The sequence below is a fragment of the Tyto alba genome, unplaced genomic scaffold (genome assembly GCF_018691265.1).
Source record: "Tyto alba isolate M040663 unplaced genomic scaffold, T.alba_DEE_v4.0 Super-Scaffold_1, whole genome shotgun sequence".
Lineage (NCBI taxonomy): Eukaryota > Metazoa > Chordata > Aves > Strigiformes > Tytonidae > Tyto > Tyto alba.
The window spans coordinates 31,016,886-31,038,659 of NW_024881261.1; the positions used below are offsets into that span (position 1 = coordinate 31,016,886).

A 21,774-nucleotide genomic window follows, 5' to 3' on the forward strand; every position below is an offset into this window, starting at 1 on the left:
TCTGCCACATGGGTTCCTTTACTTCCAGACTGTTTAATAATGGCCTGGAGTTAGGTTTTCTACACCTGTAAGGATGTAAAACATACTAATGAAATTTAGGATTATCTAAATTTAAATTTTGGCAATCTGTTTTGTACAGGACCACTTTAGAAATGTATTAGAAATTGCATAGCTTCTGTGTTTTAATGTGAAGAATTAATGATATTTTTGTTTAATGCTTTCCATTGTGGGATAATTTTACACTTGTAAGCCTTCCTTACTCAAATTAAATGAGAATATTTCTTGGCCTGCAAACGTTAGTCAAACCTTTGGATTGTCATACAGAAATCCATTAAGCCCTCTAAGGCAATGTCAGTTATAAAATAGATACACATAACATTCCTGTGTTGATAAACATCATGGTTTTGACATTTTCATATTAACTTTAACACTTCCCCTCTGCATTTACAGTATAAAAACTTAGCACAACTGTACATTGCTGGCTACAGTGCATAATTTCTACAGTGGTATTCAGACTAGAATAGAATGCATGTAGATTTCTTCTATCTTTCCTATACACATCATCTAATGCCAAAATATGCCAACAGATGAAGAACTATTCAAAACTATATAAGCCTTGGCAGTAATCATCCTTTTTAGCTGAAGGGTTAACTACTTTTCCCTTTCTCTTTCCACCTTCAGGGATTCGGTAACGTGGGCTTGCATTCTATGAGATATTTGCATCGTTTTGGAGCAAAATGCGTTGCTGTTGGAGAGTTTAATGGTTCTATCTGGAATCCTGATGGGATCGACCCAAAGGAACTAGAAGATTACAAATTGGTATAAAACTTAGCTGAGCAGAAAGCGTTTCATTTTTGTCAGCTTTGCAAGTACATAGGACAACTGTAGACTGGTATCAATTTGTGATATTTAAATCATGCTGCAATTAGTACTTGCAAAATGGCTTAGGAATGTTTATTCTTCTGGCTTCTCCTTATCCCTTATAAGAATGCATGTGGTACTTTTTTTACCCTGAACTGACTCACAGAAAATTAGAAATGGCTTGAGGGTGTGCAGGCTAATTTGGTTTCAGAATTGGTGTTTATGATTATTTTGCCTTTCTTATGACTAAGCTAGGAAGGATGTCTCAAGGAACCAGGGCAGGGAGGTTCCTGAAGGATTCCTGACTGAGAATCACAAGCATATGGACATTTAAGACTTCAAAGTGCACTTTTGCTGCTTCTCACCTATTGGATGTTTCTGAAAAAATGAAAGCCTGCCTGGCAGTATGACTTCAATATGTAGTTTATAATGAAAACTGAATATGGTCTTTTAAATTAATTTTCCAAGTGAATCAGACTTGAGGGGACAGTTTACAAGCACTAAAATAAGATTTTCTACTTATAGTTTCTAGGGGCCTTATTTGCTGTGTCTTCTTTTACACAGGGAGTATTTGAATGTCTTTATCACACCCTTTCTTGAAAAATGAAGAGATTCTGTCATTAAACAAAGGCTAGCATTGTAGTATTGAAATTTAAAATAGTACTTCTGAATCTTATGTGATGCAATGTATCCTCTGTGTAGAAGACTGGTGGGTCATTTGCAGTTGTTTGAAAACTATTGCATTTGCCACGTATTTTAAGAGTTGAGAGGGATGATTGTTTCAGGTTTTTTAAATACTCCAGAGCCCAGATGGTTATCAATGTCTTTGGCCAGAGAGCAGTGACTGTTACCCAAGCTTTGTAGCTTGCTTTTTATGCCTAGTCTCAGTAAAGATAGGAATTATGTTACGTGCTGTTCTTCTAGTACTGTTGCTTCTCCTGTCTTTCTTTTTTGAGAGTTTCTAAAAGAAAAGGAAGTCATACAAGTATACACGCACTAAAACTACCCTGGCTTGTTTTCTTCAAACAGCAACATGGGACAATCATGGGCTTCCCCAAAGCACAGATACTTGAGGGCAGTATTCTGGAAACAGACTGTGACATTCTCATCCCTGCTGCCAGTGAGAAACAGTTGACTAAAGCAAATGCTCACAAGGTTAAAGCAAAAGTAAGTTGGAGAGGTTAAATGTAAATGAAAAATAGAGAAGGCCTGTTTAAATACTTGTATTCAATAATTAGCATGGATGAAAACAAACACATACCTCTGAGTTACTCTGCTGTGATTCCTTTCAGATTATTGCTGAAGGTGCCAATGGCCCTACAACTCCTGAAGCTGACAGAATATTCTTGGAGCGGAATATCATGGTTATCCCTGTAAGGTTCTGTTATGACCTTTGTTTTTCATTACAAGGGTAGTATTTCCATGAATTGTAGCAAGATATTATTTACTGAACTTTTCTATGACTAGCTATTTGTTCTCTTAGAGAGGTTTTTAACAACTGATGTCTATGAAATGGGTATCAGTGTTGCTTAAGATCGGTAGTAATTACTTAAAGATCTCAGTGCAACTGCAAATGACCAAAGATAACTATTACATGAAGGCTACATATTCAGAAGAGAGAACAAGCCACAATTAATTCATAAATCTGTAGTTTGGCATTTCAGAGTATTAGCTGACATTTGTTCGACTAAATAGTCCACTAAGGAAAGGAAGAAGGCAGAGTAAATACACTAGCCCATTTGTTCGTAAACAGTGTGTCTCTGGGTGATACTTTGACAGAAATGTGTATTGTAGATTATATAGAGTAAATGTTGCCTTTAGTGATAATTTGAAAGAATAAGACCTATCCAGGTACAATGATAATCTTTTCCCAGAGAAAGGGTGTCCTGGTCAAGTGATACTGCTAGAAAGAGGTGGCTGATCTTCAGCCTTTACTCACTGAGAAGGCCTAAGAATACCCTGATTTTCTTGATTAAAACCTTGTGCTAAAATAAAAGAAAGCAGTCAGTCAAGCATACCTGAGCTTCGCATGTTCTAAAGTCCTCTTTTAAATCAGTAGAAGTAATCTGTGGACTGCAGAAGAGAGTGTTGTCATGTAAGAGTAACAACTGGATTGTTTTCTGAACTGCAGTTTAAACTAGTACTTTGTACATAATACTTCTGCTTGCTTCTGCTTAATACAATAGAGGTGTCTTTGTCCTATGATCACAATTCAAGACATTGACTATTTCTGTGCAGGATCTTTACCTGAATGCTGGTGGTGTAACAGTATCCTATTTTGAGTGGCTGAAAAACTTGAACCACGTCAGTTATGGCCGCTTGACTTTTAAATATGAAAGGGATTCAAACTACCACTTGCTCAGTAAGTGCTCAGTTCCACTTTTGCTCACTGTTTAATTAATAGATTGGACTAGCAAACACCAGATGTGGGAGAAATGAATACAGAACTATTTCAAATTCACCACAATTTCCCACAAGTCTATTACTGCTGCATACTGAAGAGTAGGAGAGATTTGATAGTTAACTGACTTGCAACTCTAATGACTTAAGTTAAAGGCATACTTTTTTCAGTTATCTTTTAATTCATAAAGTGATGCTTTCCTCAGTTTTGTGAAAATACTGAACTCAAACCACTTATGTGAAATATTTATTACTTAATAAATGTTTCAGCTGTACACTTCATATCTGAGAAGTGTTCAAAGTTCCAGTGGGTAACATTGTTCAGCATGTGCAACAATAGAGGATTTTTATAAAAGGCAATAATATAATTGGTACAGGTGCTGTAAGGATCTGCTTATGGCCTACAGCTCCACTTAGGGTCATTCTGTGCGTCACAATTTCTGGGAAAGAACACTGATTACATGGAGAGAGGAAGCTTAATGGAGAACTGCAGCATATTACTCCATTTTAAACAATATTCTGTAGAAAATGTGTGAGAATCATAGAACATTGGACTTGACAAAACACAAATATAGCCTTTTCTCATAAATGATAACTTTCAGAGTGTTGATAGAATGGTTGAGTGTTGTGGAAATTCTAATTTCAATCCCTTAACCTCAAGATTATGTACTCTGATTTTTAGGAAACAATGCTAATTAAATTTCAATAATTAAGATGAAATTAATACAAATTTAAAATACCAAAACACTTCTCACATCCTAAGGAAAAAAACTAAAATTCCATATGGACTTTTTCTTAGCAAGCAGTGTGTATGCAAAATGTAATAGGAGATACAAGGTTAGTGAAGTGGGATCAGTAAATCCCCAGTTGTTTGCCATATGACTGTACTATAGCAATATTACAACTAATATTGAAGGCATTCACCTATAAAAACAGAAAAATCAATATCTTTCCGTTTTCTTAGAAACAAAAATAAGATGACTACCTTTGCCCCCAGTCCCTATAGTCTGCATTTCATGCCATTGAATGCTGAAAGTCCTGGGGTCGGCTCCTTTGTTAGGGAGCACGTTCTTTTCCTTGTGAGTTACCTTGCCTCTGCTTTTTTTCCTTTCTAGTGTCTGTCCAGGAAAGCTTGGAAAGAAAATTTGGGAAACATGGTGGAACTATTCCAGTTGTGCCTACAGCAGAATTTCAAGATAGGATATCAGTAAGTAGTTGCTGCTGTGTTTTTTTTTTTTTTACTGTTGCTGTAGCTGTATTCTGATACTATAATCTCAATCTAAATTTTACCATTGTAGCTATCATGGAGGTTTTTGCCCAAGAAAGGCATTAATACATAGTTAGCCTGATGGCCAAACAAATCAAGCAAACAGTCTGAATATATAGTTAGCCTGATGGCCAAACAAATCAAGCAAACAGTCTGAACTGCTTAGGAATACTGAAAATAAACTATTTTTTCTTCCTTTTACTTGAGCCTATGCAAAATACCTCCAATACTGTTAAAAAGCTACAGCTTTAATACAGATGCATGTTGTATTTGTAAATAGTGTTAGATTAGATGTTGCTGTTCACATACTGGAGTTTTTCAGAGCAACAGATTATCTCCATTGTTTACATAAACCATGTGAGGGTTTTTTTTGCCAGGGGAGGTGTGGGGAATGATTCTTTTTGTAGGCCAGTAAGGAAAACTTAAACACCTGTTTTTTCTTGATGCTTTTGTTTGCTATGAAATACTTAATATTTCTGCTGACTAACCTGATAAATACATAGATTTCATTCTTCCTTTGAACCCAAGCTATCAAAGTCTATGGAGCTTTTGTTATGGGAAATACTGCTTCAAACATTACCAGAATTTGTTTTGGCAATCTAGTTGATACAGATTTCCAAACAGCTTTCAACAAGGTGCCACACCATGGAATTTAATACGCTGTTTCTGTAACTCCAGGATAATACAGACAAGAGCTAGGTGAAAAATTGTAGAATGTTTCCTCTAAGACTGAATTAATGGGCAAAGAAATGTCAGGTTAAATTCTTTCCTAATGTGAAGCAACACATGGTGGGGAGATTTTCATATAAAATAATGGGTTGTGAGCTCATCCATTTTAATTCAAATGGAAGATCTGGAGGTCATGACAAAACATGAGCTCAGAAATCCGTAGCAATCAAGAAGTAAATCCAGCATTAAAAATTGTTCTGAAGGGAAAAGAATAAGTCTGACTAATGATGCCACAATATAAATCCAGCATATGTCTGCCTTCTGAATACTGCATGCAGGTTAGGTCTCTGTCTCTGCAAACATTACAGATGTGGAAAAGGTTCAGAGCAAGATCACAAGAATAATCAAAGATACAGAAGCATCTCATACATGGAACAATGACCTAACTGAGGTTCTATTGGCCTGACCTAGTCCTGGGGTGGAGACAGTAATCTGTAGATTGAGCGATGGGAAATGGGTGGGTAAAGACAGATTGTTCACTGGAAGGAATGGTAAAAGAGAATGAGAGGCATTCAAATAAAACCATCAGAGTGAGGCACAGCATGAAGAATGGGGGATGGTTCCTAGCACAGCTGACAGAGAAGGTGTGCAATACTCTGCCAAAGGATGTATGAAAACTAAAAGGGTCGGTTAGTTTGGTTTTGAAACACAAGTCCAGGAGGAGATGGGTCAAATGACTGGGGGAGAAACTCCAGTGAGTTGTGAAAATCATTAAACCATGCTTTGTGAGGAAGAAAGCAGAAGTGCATGTAAACTTGGACTACTGCCAGGTGATAAAAGTAAGACTTCAGCCTGATCCTGTATGATTCTAGCATTTTCACAAATGTTAGGCTAAGAGAATAGCATGGTAGATAGGTTCTGTGGCTTAAAGAGATGGCTGTGATCTCCTAAACACAAGCCAGAGAAACTGGCCTACTAATTTCTACATCCAGCCCAAACTGGTATTTGAGGGTAAGCGTGTATTTTGTGAAGCCAGGTCTCAAATTATTAGTAAATTACAGCAGTCAGGATGATGGAACATTGAAGCTGATAGTCATCCTAATTCAGGCTATCTTCAATTATTTATTGGTCTGTGTATTTAAATTTTAATGGAACAAAGTTATTGTGGAGTTGCTCAGGGCTAATACAATGTTAAGTGTATGAATTGGGGATCCATGCCCTTCCTAAAATCTGACTGTCTTCAAAACAATTGAAAGTAGCTTCTATAGGTTATTGACTCTTGGGAGCTTTTTTGTTTAACAATTACTGTGTATTCTAAAGGCTGAAAACAACAGTTACAACATCAATAAAAAATGCTAGCATCACACATTTAGAAGCTAGACATACAAAAGTCTTCATTGCTTACATCTGAGGTTTTAGAATTGAATTTACCATAATTCGCTCTTCATGCAACATAGTAAAGGCAATTTAGATTCTTATACCAGTCCTTAGAAGAAAATGACCAAGCAAGCTTCTGTAATTATGGGAATCCAATGTCATTGTCCCTAATACACTACTAGTACCTTTTTGTGTTTTGGATTAAGCTCTGATTTTATTCCTTCTTGTTGCAGGGTGCATCTGAGAAAGACATTGTCCATTCTGGGTTGGCTTATACAATGGAGCGTTCTGCCCGGGTAAATATTGCATTAGTAAATATACTTATAGGAAAAAGTACTTAGATTACTTTGTGATAGTTTTTTAATGCGCTGTACAGAATTTCTTTGCAATTAAAGGAGTAGATAAACAGTTCATGATAATGGAAGTCACTGAATATGGGGTATTTCTGCTCTGTGCTGGAATGGCCAACTTCAGCTGAGTATAGTAAATGTTAGAGACTAATACATGAAATCAGGAAGTATTTTCTAGTAGAACTGTAGTAATTAGAAACTTTTTAGCTGTTTTCTTGTACCTGGCTCATCTGGGATGCATACCTAGGAGCGCTTTACCTTACCATCAGCAGTTTCAGATTAATCCCTCTATGCAGTGTTTTTAATTAGTGGGACAAAGACTACTTTAAACATCTTGTCTCTCCCTGTATCTGAGATACACATGGATATAAGACCTGAAAAGGAGCACTGCAATAATCTGGGAAGGATTTTCTTCCCTTTCAGATCTTACTTGTAAGGGGAATCAAGAAATTTTAGAATTGATCCACAAAGGATCAGAGCTCTGATACCAATCTAGTGGCTCCTTATACAGTGGATCCTTAACTTGGATCCTCCAAGCAAAATATAGTTTAGTTCCTGCAGAGAAACTTGCAGAAATCACATATAACCCTTTCTGTTTCAGCAAATCATGCGTACTGCCATGAAGTACAACCTGGGTCTGGACCTGAGAACAGCTGCCTATGTCAATGCAATTGAGAAAGTCTTCAAAGTATACAATGAGGCTGGCCTGACATTTACATAAACAGTCCGTTACTGATCCTTATTGTATCCCATCCCTCTCACTGTTAATGTACCCTCTTCTTCAGAAAGCTTATCACAAGTTTACAAGTAACCACAAAATTTTCTTTTCTTCTGACATTATAGTGGATTCTATTCTCAATTAGTTTCAGTCCAAACTAGTCTTTTTTACAATAAAAATCCATGGATTAGGAAAATTGTATACAAGTACATATCTGAAGATAACAGTTCATCTGCATTTGTGGGGGCCATTCTGGGTATTTCGCCTACAAAACAAAATGGTACATTTTATGTATAAAAGAGTGGTCTTGCCACCTGAGCCACCTCTTGGACATCAGATCAGATAATGTACTAGATGAGCACTGAGCTCATTATTACTTCATGCACTTTTGTTTAATGATGTAATTTTGGCTTCGGCACTTTCAGTAAGGCCTTGTATGATCAATGCTGTGGCATTGTCAAAGGAAGAATGGGCCTCCAGCAGGGATTAACTTTGATAGGAGTCTAATTTTTATTTGTAGTAAAGCTTCAGGCCTGATTCTCTTTAGGCAATTTTTTTTCTTTAACTGTGCTGCTGTTATAGGACTGCCTTTTATTGCTTGTTCAAGCTAGATTGACTATCACCATGAAGTATGTAGAGGTGACAGACTAATATTTTTATAAACTGAAACTATCGAGCAACTCTAGTTATGTTTTTAATCAAGTATCTACATAACTATTCTCACTGTAGGTTGTTTCCTTTTTTTAAAAGAAGGGATAGTCTGAATTTGGTAAGGAATCATACTTAGGTTTTTTAGAATTCATTTTCAGTCTTTTTCTTTCAGAGGCCTTCTGAAAATTAGATACTGTCTCAGTGAACAACTAAAGTGAAACTGAACCCAGAAATCATTGGCCAAACTACAGAGGAGCTAGAATGCTGCTGTAAACTTAATCCACTGTTTTAACACCCACAGCCCTTTTCTTTGTCATCAGGAGGTCTTGAAAGTTTTGAACATAGAGTACAACAAAAAGGACCCCAACACAATATTGGATCAAGCACAGATTTTAAGGTGTAAGGCTTTTGTCCCATGGAGTCCCCTTGAAGTGCCAGCTGTTATTTATGTAATGAATATGAACGGGTTTTTGGTTTTGGTTTTTTTTTTTTTTTTTTTTTTAAAAGACAACTAGTCCCTCCCAGAAACTCATGCTTTTTTTCTAACTACTTTGTAACTGCATGACATAACCTGGAGAGAAGAGCAGTTATTAAAAAAAGTTGACCTTTCCAAACCTACTATGCTGGTGTATTACTGTTTTATGTTTCATGCAATATCTTTCTGTAATTACAATCAACTTATGAATCTTCACAGTGCACTTGTTTATTCATTACATGCCTACTGATAAGATACTATCTCCGAGTTATCCTCAGGGGCTCACTAATACAGATCTGTCTCTTAAACTTGCCTATCAACAAGACCTTTGAAGGTAGATATATTTTGTAAATCATTTCAGATCTTTACTGCATCCTCTCAAATTTAAGTGAAGAGCTAGTCTAGTAGTTAACACAGAGCAATAAACCTGTGATGCCTTTAATTAGGGTCTTCATCATATGTGCCAAGATTTAGGGTTCTGGAAGTACTACAGATCACCTAAATACAGTGTGTATATATATACTAGCACTTATTTTTGTAAAAAGGAGAACTGTGATCAAGGTGTGGATCTCTAAACACAAGATTTGTATCTTAGATTGTATTTTTCAGTCCAGTTTTTATGTGAACATTTTAGATAGTAAAATGAAACTAAGAGTTTAACAATTCGACTCTGACAAATTATAACCTACTTCTACCAAAACACAGAGGCTAAAAACTCACAAATAAATAGTTGTACTATTGAAAAGAGAAAGAATCTTAAAAGCTGAGTTTCAGTTTTCTGACAGCATAGTGCAGTAACAGTGAAGATACTTGGCTAATTTACTGTCATCCTGCCTCCCTCCTCCTCTCATTTCTTCTCCTCTCCAGCTAGTAAAGCAAGTGCAGTTTGGCTGTGCAGACTTGAAAACTGGGACTCTTTCGATGTTGGAGCATATGGAAAACTGTCATAGATAGCTAACTGGGATATCTTCTACCCACTTTGAAGGAAAAAAACACCAAAAGCTGCCCAGTACCAGAATTCCTTAATTCATTAGCATCTTCTATTCTTGTACACCCATACGTTAACACTACTTTTTCCAGGACATCTTGAAAGAAAGCAGACCTAGCACCTGGCATGATTTTACCAAACCCAGAGATGAACTCTTCAGGTTGACTGGATTTCTCTTCAACCAACTTGAGTGCAAGGGTTAATGACCTCTTAACAGAATCAGCATTGCAGACACACACGACATGAATCTGAGCATATGTGAGGGCCAATATAGGAAGAACTTGGGGTACTTTCAATCAAAAAGTTGAGATTGTTGAAGAAGTGATGTTTAGAGTTTGATTTAAGATTACAACACATCAGCTGATTTGCCCTTTGCTTGTAGCTAAACACAAGAACCAAACTGCATCAGCGAATCCAGACTTCTTGTGATAGTCTGCTCTGAAATGGTCTTGTACATTAAGGGTACACTGGCACTGAGCATTGTGCTCAGTCCCAATATGATCAGATAGTTAAGAAAATTAAGAAAACACTAGAATTACATATTCCTTATCAGATTTTTCTACCACATACCTCTCAAGACCCAGTAACAGCAACAGAGAGAAGAAAGCAGTAAAATTTCACACAGTTACTGTGAGTTAATGTGGTTTTAGAGGCTGAGGTGCAAAGCCGCTCTAGCCTTTTCCCAGCCACAGTTGAAAGTAGAAATCACTCTCTGGAGTGTACATTATAAATATTAGGGGTTTTTTACTACACCTGTAACTCCAGTTAGGTGTTAGACCAAACCTCTTAAGGAACACTCCCCTCCTTACATATACATTCCCTGCCCCAATTTTTACAAATTTTACCTTCCAGCTAACACCATTGTCACTGCTTTTATTCACTTACATGCCACTAGACATTTGCCAGGAAACTTGCTAGAATGTTCAGAAGAATGACAACTAGAGTGTGCAGGGTTACATGCCACCTGCAACCTAGTAAATGCAGAATACCTCTATTATACAGAAGAGCAAGTAGAACCATTATTTTTTTATCCCAACAAAGAAGCAGTACCAGGCCTGTTATTGATGGCAACTGTCACCATCAGGAAGAAGTGGTGGAGCAACAGTAATTCTTGCTGTGATTTCAAGATGCCAAGTGACCTCTAACTTACTCTGTTAGTAACTGGTGAGGCTGTAATATCAGATTCTAAGATCTCAGCCTAAGATCACGTGCACATAGGGTGGTTGTGGTTTTTGGTTTGGGTTTTTTCCTCTTGTTCAGTTGGTTTTATTTTAGGGGGTTTTGGAGATTTTTGGGGGTTTTGTTTGTGTTGTTGTTGGTTTTGGGTTTTTCAGATGTTGATCGTCTGTTTTGTTTTGAGGTTTTTTTTAATAGCCCAGACTTGCTTAATTCTCATTCTTTTAGCTCCTCCTTGATTACTGTCCATCTCTGTTTGACAGGAACCCTCCAAATGTGATAAATGATTCCACTGCCATAGCATGTTGCATACTCATCAATACTCTCCTTTGCAGAACTGCTGAAATTGTACCAGTGATCCAGCTCAGGCAGTGTTAGGCAGTTAGTGGCAGGCAAAGTGCTCTGCTGGCAGTAATGTATCATTCTGCTGTTAGCATTGAGTATCACAGTGCTGTTGTACAGTGGTTACGTATACCTTAAATACACATCTTCAGCAGCACAGTAACTAACTGCTATTTTACAGTTAGGACCAGAAGCACAAGCACAGTCACAGAAGCCCACTGGTACTTACCTGGTCTTGAAATGGCTGTTGGGTGCTCAGCTTGAGACTTGCACACACACCATCATGACTTACACTGACAAAATGGAAGAGACCAACTCACATCCTAGACTTTACACTGTGCCCACTCTGAGCCATCCCTTACCTCATAAAACAGTCGGTGTTTGCGTTACTAGCACAGCACAGCTTTAGCTGTCTGCTCTGCAAAGTAATCCAGTCTTTCTAAATCAGTGATTGTAAATGATTTTTTAGTAGGTGTAACAAAAGGATTCCAAATGAATACATGCAAGCCAGGTAGAGTATAGCTATTTTCTTTATTTAAGACAGTGTAGTAGACATGTTGTAGAACCTTGTTTACAAAAATTTCAGTGGTGGTACATTTTCATTGTCCAAAGCTTTTACCCCACGATGTTGCTTGATTCGCCACATTTTTTACAGCTTTTTCACCGGTTTCAGCAACTTTGCAGACTTCATCAAGAGCTTTTAAAACAGAAAAACAAAGGTAACTGTAGCATGACTGTGATACCTTCCCCTTTCCCACCACGTGCGGGAGAAGGAGCAAAGCAGGGTTGGGGGACCTATCTGGGATTTCACCAACATGACACTGTTGAAATGAACAGAAACACTACTGTACCTTTCTGACCAGCATCCTTAGCCTGTTCCACTGCTTGCTGCACTGTCTGGCCCACTGTGTTTACTGGAATTGGGAGAGAAAGTAGTGTCTATTAAGCAGTCTTTACCCTTTCCATAAATTCAGTAATTGCATTTTAGACAGGTTCCCTAAACATTTTGGGGCTAGAAGATGAAAATTATTCCATAAAGACAGGCACCCTATTCTAGTGGGAGAGGTGCTATTAGGACTCTGCCTGTAGTTCTCCACACTCTCCATCTGTCTTGGTACAAATGAAGATTATGGACATTACAATGTGTGTCACCTACAGTGTCAGGGAAACAAACCCTAGTAGAGCATCGGGTGCAACAAACTCTCCCTTTTACTAAGCCTGTGTAGGATCTGCCAAGAGCAGGCTTGGGCAGTTTGGCTGGTAAACATTCTCTCACCAGCTGCATAAAACTTAATGCTCACTGTCTAAACTGGCATGCTGCAAGAGTAGAACATCGAAATTTACTGATTAATCTAATACTTTTCCTTGTAGATAGAGGTATTAGCTAAGAAACCAGACTAGTTTTAAAGGCATGAACATGTTCAATAAAGGAGACTTATTGGGACATGAAGAGCAGGAGAATGTATTGTCTTAAAGTGGAAGAGCTGCAGCCTAGAAGAGTGATGAATATTTGGATGATCAGACTCCAATAGTTATGATCAGGGAAGTCTTGGTCACGAAATTCAAAGGTTTGGGGCAAATGGTCTTCAGTTGAACCTGTATTTCTTTTATTCCCCTGGCTCCACATTATACTTTAAAAAACATTGATGTGTTCTGCACAACAGACAACGAAGCAGGGTCTGACTGAGCAAGCCAGATTCCTGGTGGACATGGCAGGAGGCAGAAGTAGGGAGTGGAGGAAGGGCATTTAAGTGGACTGGGAGTGTCTGAAACTTCAAAGGTCTCAGGCTTGGATTGAATGCCCCTTCAACAGCAGTTGTTTCATTAAGCATCTTGTAAAATCCAGTGGCCTATTTCACCTTGGGTTGGTAGGACACTTTCTACTGCTTAAAAGATGCGCTAATTGCCATCATGCGTCATCTTTTGCTGCAGTTTCCTAATGTGAATGATGTTCACCACTCATAAGATGCTGGTAAGAAAAATACTTCCTGTAGCAATCTTAAATCACAGGCGAGTTCGTGGCTCCTCTCGGGAACCATGGGGTAGGTGCTATTTTTAGATACTTGCAAAGCCCAGTTGTGCCACTCTGTACTTAGCAATGGCTCACAGGACTGTGCATTCAGGGCACATGCAGGCACAACAGAAATAGTTCAGAGAAAAGGTAACTAATAGTAGCAGAACCACCAGTTGTACAGTCTTGTTTTAGTTAAAAACTGGCATAAAAATCCCCCTTTATTTTCATTTAAATGGGGATTTAGAGGGTACCTCTCTAATACTTCCAGGAGTTGGTGCTGTACTGACAGCGATGTGGCATGAGTTCAGCATCACATGCAGGGTATTTACTGCCCGTCGTTAAGGTACAAGCTGATGGCACAGAAGTAAGTGGCCAAAGTCAAGCCAGTGCCTGAGACCTCCCATTGTTCCAGGATTCAAGGGCAGCTGGAAGAACCGTGCTGCAGCACAGGACTTGCTGGGAAGACGTGTGCAGGGGTCAGGCAGAGGGCTTCAGACTGCTGGTATCTGAAAAACTGGTTCAGCTTCAAGTGCTAGGGACTGAAACTTTGCTCTTATTGTTGACTCCTAAACACTTAGTTCAATCAGCTGAACATTCAGATTACTACTCAGTTCTTCGGGATGACAAATACCACTTCCAAAATATCCGTATCAGTCTTCCAGCATAGGAAACAGTAGATGTTTCCCCACTGTTAAAGAAGTTAAGAACGTCAAAGAACCTCCACAAAATGTGTATTTCTAGGGCTGCTGTACAGCAAAAGCAGAAAGAAATCTTCATTTGAAAACAAAAATAGATGATTACCATCCCGTTGCCCACGTCCAGGTGTTTTTCTTTCATACTTCAGCACAAAAATAGTTGATTTAAGTATAAACCTAAATTCTTTGTAAAAGGAGGCAGCTGGTATGGGATTATGCATCTTTCACCTTCCTAGCAAACTGAAACAGGGATAGATGGTAAATAAGCTTTCCATCTGCTCCACTGGGCACATAACCTGCAAGTAGTATTTCTACTGCATTTGAAGTCATGGATAAAATACTTGCTTTTGAAAGTTTTAGGTAAACATCACGTAAAGAAATATGAAACAGTCTCCACATGTTATATTAAGGACAAGCATTTCAGGAATCACGGCAGTGCAGATCTCTGTGTTAAAGCTTCACTAACAATGGCTCATCTAAGCAGCACATTATTTCAATTCCAGGCTGATTCTTCCTGCCTCTGCAGGAGTAAACTTGACTCAGGTGCCCTGAGCCCCTGCAGCTGCACTTGTGCTTTAGGGGAGGGGGGGGTCTGGGGGGCTGAGTGGCTGCCATATCGGCAGGGCTGGAACACTGGCCACAGGGCATAGCTGACTTAACTGCACATATTTGTGCAGCACCAGGCAGCTCAGAGACCTCAGAGCTTCAGGAAACTAATCCACCACACTACTGCAGAACTTTTATTTATCATGGCTGTTCATGTTAGGAAACAAAGCCCTAAATAAACAGCCTTGCCCCGCCTCTTGGCTTTCTGCTGTCCTCTCTTCAGCACTTCATTTAGACACCCACACAGTAAAAGCTGGAGTGGGAAAAGTTGTGGGAAACCAGTAGTTAATATCAATCCTTCATTTACTATACTGTTAGAGGGTTTGGAGACTACAGGACATACTGACCCCACCCCTGAGGACAGCATCTATAGAGATCATGCCCGAGAGACAGATTTGCTCCCAGCTGAAGGAGGGGGAGCAGGGCACATAGTTTAAACACCAAAGGCACAGGAGGAGGAGGGAAAGCAGCAATTTGTATTTACCTGCCACTTGTGCAGCACTTTCAGCTTGTTGCGTGGCTTCCTCAGCAAGCTTCCTCCCAATCCCAAACATGGCTGCACTCGGTCCTCTCTCCTCACAGAGGATGGGTGAACGAATCCCTAAATTCGATTCTGTTATGATGTTTGGCATAGCGCAGCTTTTTATAGACAAAGCAGGACTCCTCCCAGTAGTTACAGGACAAATGCAAACTAGAACAGGGAACAGCCATGAGTCCTCGTTGGGTGATTAATATACAAGGCATAAAAGGGTGAAAAGACATTAGTGTTTGTTATGTTTTCCTCCCCAGAGAGAGGGTGTGAATTAATCAGCAGAAGTTTTCCATAGCCCAGGAACGAAAGCTTTGTTTTTCCATATTGAGGAGTTGGTAAACAGCGTGCATGCCACAGCTGTCCCGACCAAAGGCTCCCGAGCCCATGCCGCAGGGGGAGAGACAGGCAGGCACAGCCTGTTGTGAACCGGGCAGAAAAACATTGCATAGCAAAACACTTAGCCGAAGAATTGCTTAAATCAACTTTGGCATTTCAAAGCCTTACATAGGAAAGTATTCAGTTTCAGATGATGCTTGCCCACATTTTTTTTCTCCCCAGTGAGCCTTAAAATTCATGGTTATAAAAAGAAATGGGAGGAGCTAACCCTACTTTTTAAAGTATCTGATGAAATCTTTATTGTGTTAGGCAAAGCTAATAATTTCATGGTGTAATAATTAATATTTTAACCCCTTGTTTCCTATGCCTGGCTCAGGAGAGCAAAGAGAGGTGGTTTATGTTGTTCCCCTCCGTCCCCACAGCAAACCCTCGCAGGAGGCAGCGCCGCCGGGGGCAACAGGCCAGGGCCGGTGGGGTGCAGCCCCGCAGCCTCTGCCTGCCCTTACCAGGGGCCTGGCCCTGCCGCGCTGCAACGCCAGGCTCACACCACCCGCCCCAAGCGACAGAAAGCTGAGCTGCCCCCTCGACCCCGAGCCGGCGGGGTGGGACACAGCATGGGGCCAGCCTGCGGGCAGGATGGCGGGAGCCCGGCTGCCACGCACCCCGTCCCCTCTCGCAGGACACCTGTATGCCTCCAGCCAGCCAGGATGGAGCTGCTCTCACCCCAAACAACTAGGCTTAGGTTTTTTTCTATGTTCATCTCCTTTCCAGCAGAATGAACTACTTTTGCACCCTTTCACACTGTGCACAGAAACCTTCACTCTGTTGATTGAATAATGGATGCTGAAAAGTTGGGGAAAAGCATAGCCTACCTCAGAACAAGGGGTTTATGCATCAAACTGATCTTCTGCCTACAGTTAGCACTGCAGCATGCCTCTTGATCCCAGGCATGTTACTTCATGAACAACAGTTCCTCTACAATGTCCCTTCCAGAATTACAGCCAAAGTCCTGCTTTCTTCCAAGCATTGCAGTTTCTTACTGACTACAAAGTCCTACCTTATATCGATTAAATAGGATACAGAGGGTTTTCTGAGGGTGGGGAGAGGCTTCTCTGCATCATTTTATCTTTTGACAGCAGGGAAGGGATTACCATATCTGAAAGCAAATTCTACCAGGGGATGCTCACAAAAAAACAGAAGAAGGACAGTTACAATTTTGGTTTTAAAATAATGTTTTCCTTGATGTCAAGTCACAGGGTATTGACAAAGTTCACAACTGACCTATGATACAAGAAACCCCCCCCCAAAAACCTCCCAAATACTTCAGATGACGCAGAGCAGCATTTGACCCATGAAAATTCATTGCAAAGCAGCTGAATGGTAAAATGCACTTATTGTTCCCTGTAACATCCTCAATTACCCATGGCTAGCCTTACTTGCAGGAAACAGCAATTTCCTAGTCCTGCTCTGCTGCTGCTGCAGTTACTGACAGGGAGAGATGTGTGAAGACAGTGAGACTCAGTCAGCAACAGGCTAGTGTATTTGGCGAGACGACTGTTTACATTATCATGAGACACTAAAGATACCCCTCTTCATCCTATCCTACTTGAAAAAGTGAAGAGTGGTTCCTTCTCTCCCACACTGCAGTATTGCAAATACAGCTCTTTTTTTAAAAAGCCATATCACTAGCTCATGAGTGACTTCCAGGAGAGTAGATTGGTACAGCACCAGCAATGATGGTTTGACTTCCCAATAAACATGACTGTAGAAATAAAATTACAGAAACAATCCTAATTACATTACACCAATGCACTGCAGGTACATATTGAATTGTAACACCAGAGAGACTACGTGCTATTGCAACACTCCCTACAAACAGGTGAAGGTGATGTTTGCCTCACAGGAGCAAAACATACAGGATGAAAAAACACCAGTTTTCAAATATAAGAAGGATATATTTTCTATTACAACATATAGACTAAAGCCATAGGAGACCAGTGAAGAGATGTAGTTCTCTGCAGGCACCAGGATTTTCATTACATATGCATTTAAACTGACCTTAGGTTGCACGCAGTGTAATAGCTTTTGCCATTCGTCATCGCAGCAACACACGTCTCAGTAACAGCATCTCCCACCTCCACACAAGCACAGACGGTGCAGGAGCACAGCACTGCACCTTTCTAGGACGCAAGCTGCCCCTCCGCACTCCTACTGCTAGGTCTCCTCTCCTCAGCTACCCCCAGCACCGTGGCACATCCCAGGGAGCTTTCCTAGTTAGCGCACCGGGGCTAACGAGAGCAGGGGGCTCCCTCAGGGCTCACCTCCGTACACTGACCTGCCCACCGCGCCACTGCTCAGAGCCAGCAACGCCCGGTCAGCTTGCTGAAAACACAGATTAAAGCTTCCGAGACCCAAGCACATGCACTTCCTAAACTCAGCCACCAGCCAGCACCAGCCAAAACACAGAGCTGGAGAGTAGGCACAAAACCTGGCGTCCTTCGGCACGAGCACAGGCTGCGGGACACTCACGCCCCGGCCGGGCTGAACACCACTGCCCATCCCGATCCACCTTGGCCTCCCCCACAGGGTCACATCCCACTGACACGCAGCCCCCAGGGTGGGGGCAGAGATCTCAGTGCTGGGGGAAAAGCCACAGCAGCCACCTCACCAACAGCCTGCCTCCCTCAAAGCACGCGGCCGTCGCTCTTACCTGCCCACCACGTCCACAGCCAGGATCTCCCTCAGGCCTCTCCTGCAGCCCCTTTGTGGCCTCCCCGGCCCCCACCCGGGCACAGCTGAGCAGCCACAGCCCAGGTGTGGGCAAGTTTTGGGAAACGACCCCTCCACCCCAGCCCTGCCTGCAGCAGGGCCCTTATCTGGCAAACCTTGGGGGGTTTCAGGTGAGGGGGTAATCTGTGCTGTTGGTAGTTGAATTTAAAATATGAAAGAAAGGTCATCTTTGTGCTGCGGGCAGCAAACCCCAGTGAACCCGCTGCTGCCATGGGCTCTGGAAGCAGACAGTGCTGGCAGCTCCAAAAAGGGGCCAGACAACATTGATAATTGGAGACTCCAGGGAGCGGCTGGCATATAACCTCCAGTATCGTTAATCCAGCAATCATGGTTGCTTGGGAGTATGAGGGAAACTGTGCAGAGAGTGGCCCAGCTTGCTAAGGCTCCCCAGGTTGCCTGTCCTATTGTTGCTGGTTGCTGCTGCTGCTGCTCTTGGGGGAGGAGAGAGGCTGAGAGGGGGTCGTCTGACATTTTTTCAGGTCCTGGTGAAATGGGATCATTCAGGCGAAGCATGCGGCCTTCACAGCAGCTCCACCCCCATATCAGTGGCATGTGGAGAATAGCATCCAACCCAGCAACAGCTTATTCATCTTTAGGTTTCTCGATCTTACATTTAGGAAGGTGAGTTTCTTTTCACAGATGTGCTTCCCCATCCCAGGGCAAGCAGTTTCTCCACAGTATCCTCACAAATTAGCGAGCTGTTTCCACGTTCGCACCCCACGAGCCCAAGCACCACCTCACCTGTGGCTCCTTCCTGGCACCTGCCAGCTTCCCATAGTAGCCACCCGTGTCCTGCCTGTGTCCTGCCCATGTCCCATCCACGTCCTGCTGCTCAGCCCCAGGTCCCCCTGTGCCAGGAGACCCCGCTGCAGCAGCCCCCCAGCCCCCCAGGGGCTGCTCCTGGAGGGCCAAGCCTGTGGGCTCTGGGTCAGGGAGGCGGGGTGTGCCACAGGGGGAAGTAAGAACCTGATTAACTGCAAAAAGGGTGATTTGTGAAAAGAAGTAAAAAACTGGAGGGTTAGTCCTAAAGGAGAAAGGAGACCATATGTCGTAAGTGCTGCCTGAGTTAGACACAGGAAATGAAACGGCAGCTGAAGCAACAAGGTGTGAGAGAAGGACACAGGGGAAACTGAGGCAGGATGAGTTGACACAGGCCCTGGCGGGTTGCTCATGCCAAGGCCAACAGAAGAGCAGTAAGAAGAGCTTTCTTTATGACAGTGTCGGTTAATGTTTACCACGACGTGCCTTTCTGCACAAGCAGCAGGTCAGCCTGCTGTGCTCCACAGCTGTGCTCTCTGTTGTCCAGCTTTTACACAGGCCCCACTCCCCAGCTTTTAAAATTAAAAGTTAGGACTAAAAATGCTCAAAGGGTGCTCACAGGTGCCTGGGCTAGGTCTGGGGGCTGTAAAGAAAGGAAAAAAATAAACCTCAGAACTGTTACTAAATTGGAACAAGGAGCTATGCATAAAAATGGTTTCTTTGCATGACATTTCTGGTAATTTCCTATCTGAAGGCAAAAGAGAAACTAAACAGGCATCGTGTGTGTGTGTGTGTGTGTGTGTGTGTCCTGCTGTGGTAGTGGCTGAGGGGCTGACACAAAGCAGGAGAAGTATCTATTAAGGCAAGACTTATAAGCAAACTGAAAACGGCTGGTTCAAATCTCACTGGGGCTGTTGGCCCCACAGGTGTGGGGGCTGCAGAGCTCAGCCCGGCCCGGAGCCCAGCAGTGCTGCACAGGGACATGGGCTGGGCCCCGCCAGGGCCGGAGACTGCATGGGAACCTGGTAAAGGGGACAGGAGTGGGGGAGAGGCAGCAGGGATTTACCAAAAAGAATCACCTTTGCATTTTTGCCCCGTGATGAATAACTAGGTCTGCAAGGACAAGTTTCAGAAAGCCTGGATTCTTGATAACCCATAGACCGTTAATCAAAGCATTCACCTGAGATGAGGATTCATGTTTTCATGGGCAAAGCTCCCGAAGGTGGATATCGAGCAGTCTGGTAAAAACCGCGCCCCCTGAGCCCCTGCCCTGCTGAGCTGTGAAGGGGAGATGGGGCAGCTGCTTGTGCCCCTAGCTGCCCTGGGAAGGTCTCCGGGGCGTTGGAGTGGGGCACGGGGCAGGTGGTGCTTGCACCGGGCGGCCCGGCCAGGCTGGCACATGAATCCCCTTGCTCAGCATTTAATGGCTCAGGCAGCTGAGGACACACCCAGAAGCAAATTTTAGGAAATTTGAGAACTCAGGTGTTGGATAACTTCACATGTCTCTAGGGTTGATGACACATGCACTGGTAGGAGCACTGAGGATGTCCATTTTGCTTTTACACAACATCTGGAGTCTTTAGGTGGGAATGGAAGGCCCCATCCTGGGTCAGGACAGGGCTCCCTGTACAGTGCACTAGGAACAGCCCCAAGTACTCTAAGGCCAAAGAGCACTGTGAATAAGGTGGTGACCTTATATGTGGAGCAAAGAACTGAAGTTTAGACCTACAACCACTTGCCAGCAAGTGACTCAGACTCACGGGTGCCTGTGGCACAGCTTCCGCCCTCAGGACAAGTGATGTGAAATACTCTGACCAGGCTCCTGGGATCTGTGTCACATCCCTGTGCCAGGGACTGGGCATTGGGAGCTGCCTCCTGGTGCTCCAGAGCCGGATGGAAAAGGGCACTGCTCCTCTCTTGGCTCAGTGGGTGACCTCCCGCGGTCCCTCCAGCCAGGCAGCCCAGTCCCCACCCTGCCAACCCTGCCAGAGCAGCGAGCAGCGACAGCCGGTGTAGTTACGCTGAAGATGTCACCTGCGATTGAAATAAGGGACCATAAAAACCACACACCAGGAGTCAGAGCTGTGTTCCTCGTGCACAAAGCAACAGGAGTAGAACCAGTCATGTAAGAGGGTAACAGGTTTTACTGGCAAAAAAAGTTACAACTGTTCACTTTTTCTTTTTTTTCTTTCTTTTTTTTTTTTTTTGTTTTTGTTTTTGTTTTTGTAATATGAACTAAGAAATGGTTTGCAGAAAAAAAAGAGGTGTGATGGACACTGGTGTGTGGACCGCTATCACCCACAAACGCAGCACTGGTGTCTGAAACACCAAGCCTAAAGGGCTCATTCTCTGAAGATTTTACCTCATGGAGGTAACCATGGAAAGTACTAAATAATTGAGTACTATTGAGGGTTGCCCAGTAACTGAGAGTGCAATAGTCTAACACTTTCTCTGTGAGGTTGTACTTGGGTAAATATTTAGGCTTTTAAAGCTTTAAATGACAGCGGACATTGCATTGGGGCACTCTGTGCAAAGTCCTGGACTATGTTTACTCACAGATGGTCTATTACTTATAGGTTCCTCTAAAGGCTTTTCAGTCCGTGTAGTCCTTGTGCAGTTTGTAGTGGTTTTGGGGTTCAGAAGGGAGTCTGTTTCTCCCAGGACTGCATTCCCAAAGATCGGCTTTCAAAAACCCCTGGTCAACCACAGCTCTCAGTCAACAGGTCTGAGACAGCGGTATCTCGAGCTGGCCTCGTTTGCCCTATTAC

The 21,774-nt window shown here is 42.3% G+C and overlaps 1 protein-coding gene across 1 annotated transcript in view; it reads left to right on the forward strand.

Moving 5' to 3' along the window:
• Nucleotides 1-8,911, forward strand: part of GLUD1 (glutamate dehydrogenase 1) — a 30,888-nt gene extending 21,977 nt beyond the window's left edge. The window contains exons 7-13 of the mRNA XM_032994140.2: nt 682-819; nt 1,891-2,028; nt 2,154-2,234; nt 3,100-3,223; nt 4,377-4,468; nt 6,808-6,870; nt 7,526-8,911. Of these exons, the coding sequence (XP_032850031.2) occupies nt 682-819; nt 1,891-2,028; nt 2,154-2,234; nt 3,100-3,223; nt 4,377-4,468; nt 6,808-6,870; nt 7,526-7,645 (756 nt within the window). The 3' untranslated portion in view covers nt 7,646-8,911. The remainder of the gene's footprint in view (nt 1-681; nt 820-1,890; nt 2,029-2,153; nt 2,235-3,099; nt 3,224-4,376; nt 4,469-6,807; nt 6,871-7,525) is intronic.
• Nucleotides 8,912-21,774: the final 12,863 nt, after the last annotated feature.